Raw genomic sequence first — 2,136 nt, forward strand, 5'->3', positions numbered from 1 at the left:
CTCTCTCTCTCTCTCTCAGACACAGACACCAATACTATGAAGAAGAGTGTAAACATAGTACTGTTGGTGCTGCTTTGCACCAGCTTCCATATTGCATTCTCATTATTTGACGGTAAGATATTCAATTCTATGCTTAGTTTGAATAGAACCCATAATTTCTTTTATTCTGTTCTTTGTATGGATTGAATTAGATCTACATATAAACCTTTTTCATAGTCGATATCATCACGAATAAAAGGAAAGTCACAAAATGTTACAAGTTAGTATAAACTTTGTCAGATCTTATGAATTGCATGTTAAGATGGTAGTTGCTTAAAATACTGGGAACTAGCTGTATGAATATCGCACGATGGAAATTTAAGATATTCTTTGGTTGCTTCTTTTCTTAGATCTGAGGAATGTTGTGTTATTGTACTAAAGAAGGTCGTCTCAATACTTTACTATCACACCGAATATAGATTTATCTTTCAAACGATGTCTTCTAGTGGTAGTATTAAACTATATTAGAACATCTATAAGATACTCTCTAGTTTTAAAGAACAAATTTAGCAATTTAAATGGTATCTATAAATTTAGTGAGTAAACATTTTTTAAGTATTCCAACATGCTCTTTATTTTTAAAACTTAATTTTATTGCTACAAAAAAAAAATATTTATTATTTTTCTCTATCTTTATTTTCACTAACTTTCCTTCCTCCATAGAAAATTGAAATGCTTTTAGTGCATTTTCAAAAAGCATATTCTATAATTTAGAGAGTATTTATAAACGTAAAGTAAAAATTTTGAAATATCCGAACAAACTTTTTATATTTATTACTTAATTTTAATACTCCCCAAAAAATATTAATTATTTTTTCTCATCTTTTATTTTAACTAATTTTTCTCTAAATTATTATATTATTATTTTTATATTAAAAATTGAAAAGCTTTGAATGTATTTAACTATATAGACTCTCTCTAAATGAAATGTAAGACTAATTTATTTTGTTATTAACAGTAATTTCCTATATCGACTTCTATAATACATCCCAATATCTACTTGTTTGACTATTGCTGAGCAATTTTTAAGCTCAATAATGATATACACGTTAATACTTTCATATTGCTAATGCATCTGAAAAATATTCAGGATTACTCCCTAATGGAAACTTTGAACTAGGCCCAAAAGCTTCACAATTGAAAGGCACCAAAGTGATGGATCCCCATGCTATACCTAAGTGGGAACTTTCTGGGTTTGTGGAGTACATAAAATCAGGTCACAAACAAGGAGACATGTTGTTGGTGGTTCCGGAAGGTGCTCACGCCGTTCGTCTAGGCGACGAGGCGTCGATCAAGACCCGGGTTAAGGTTAAAAATGGAATGTTTTACTCACTCTCATTTAGTGCTTCAAGAACTTGTGCACAGGAAGAGAGATTGAATGTTTCTGTGTCACCAAAGTCTGAGCCAAAGGACTGGGGAATGTTACCTATGCAAACAATGTATAGTAGTGATGGTTGGGATTCATATTCATGGGGTTTTTTAGCAGAATCTGATGAAATTGAGATTGTGATTCATAATCCTGGAATGGAGAAGGATAAGGCTTGTGGTCCACTTATTGATTCAGTTGCTCTCAAGGCTTTGAACACTCCCAAAAGATCAGGAGGTAAATAATCTTTCTTTTTTGTGAACAATAAATGGACTGATAATTAAGGCACGGAAATGGGACTTGTAGCCCGGCAATTTTTCCATTCTCGTTCGTTTTTTCTTAAGAAAGTAGGAAAAGGCCTACGTGGGCTAGCCTACAAAAGTCACAAGTCTGTAAATTTAGGTCCGATACGACATGACCAACCTCAGATTTATACCTCAATGCTAGATTAGACATGATTAAAGAAGAGAACCACGTAACGTATTTATCTTTCCGATAGAACTAAATGTACACACATCTGAATTGTATTCATAGAAGTCTTATGCTTAATGACCTTGATGCTGCAGGCAACATGTTGAAGAATGGAAATTTCGAAGAGGGTCCATATATATTCCCAAACACATCATGGGGTGCCCTGATCCCACCAAACATTGAGGATGACCATTCTCCCCTGCTCGGATGGATGATCGAATCTCTTAAAGCAGTAAAGTACATAGACTCCGACCATTTCA

General features: G+C 33.3%; 1 protein-coding gene across 1 annotated transcript; it reads left to right on the plus strand.

The window, feature by feature from the left end:
* Positions 1 to 6: 6 nt before the first annotated feature.
* On the plus strand, positions 7 to 2,132 carry LOC111378644 (the record flags this gene model as incomplete). The annotated part of the gene is made up of 3 exons (XM_023001874.1): positions 7 to 112; positions 1,130 to 1,642; positions 1,972 to 2,132. Coding segments are annotated over exons 1-3 (750 nt in total), but the record flags the coding sequence as incomplete, so codon positions are not given.
* Between the last annotated feature and the right edge of the window lie 4 nt (positions 2,133 to 2,136).

This window comes from Olea europaea, unplaced genomic scaffold (genome assembly GCF_002742605.1).
Source record: "Olea europaea var. sylvestris unplaced genomic scaffold, O_europaea_v1 scaffold18441, whole genome shotgun sequence".
NCBI lineage: Eukaryota > Viridiplantae > Streptophyta > Magnoliopsida > Lamiales > Oleaceae > Olea > Olea europaea.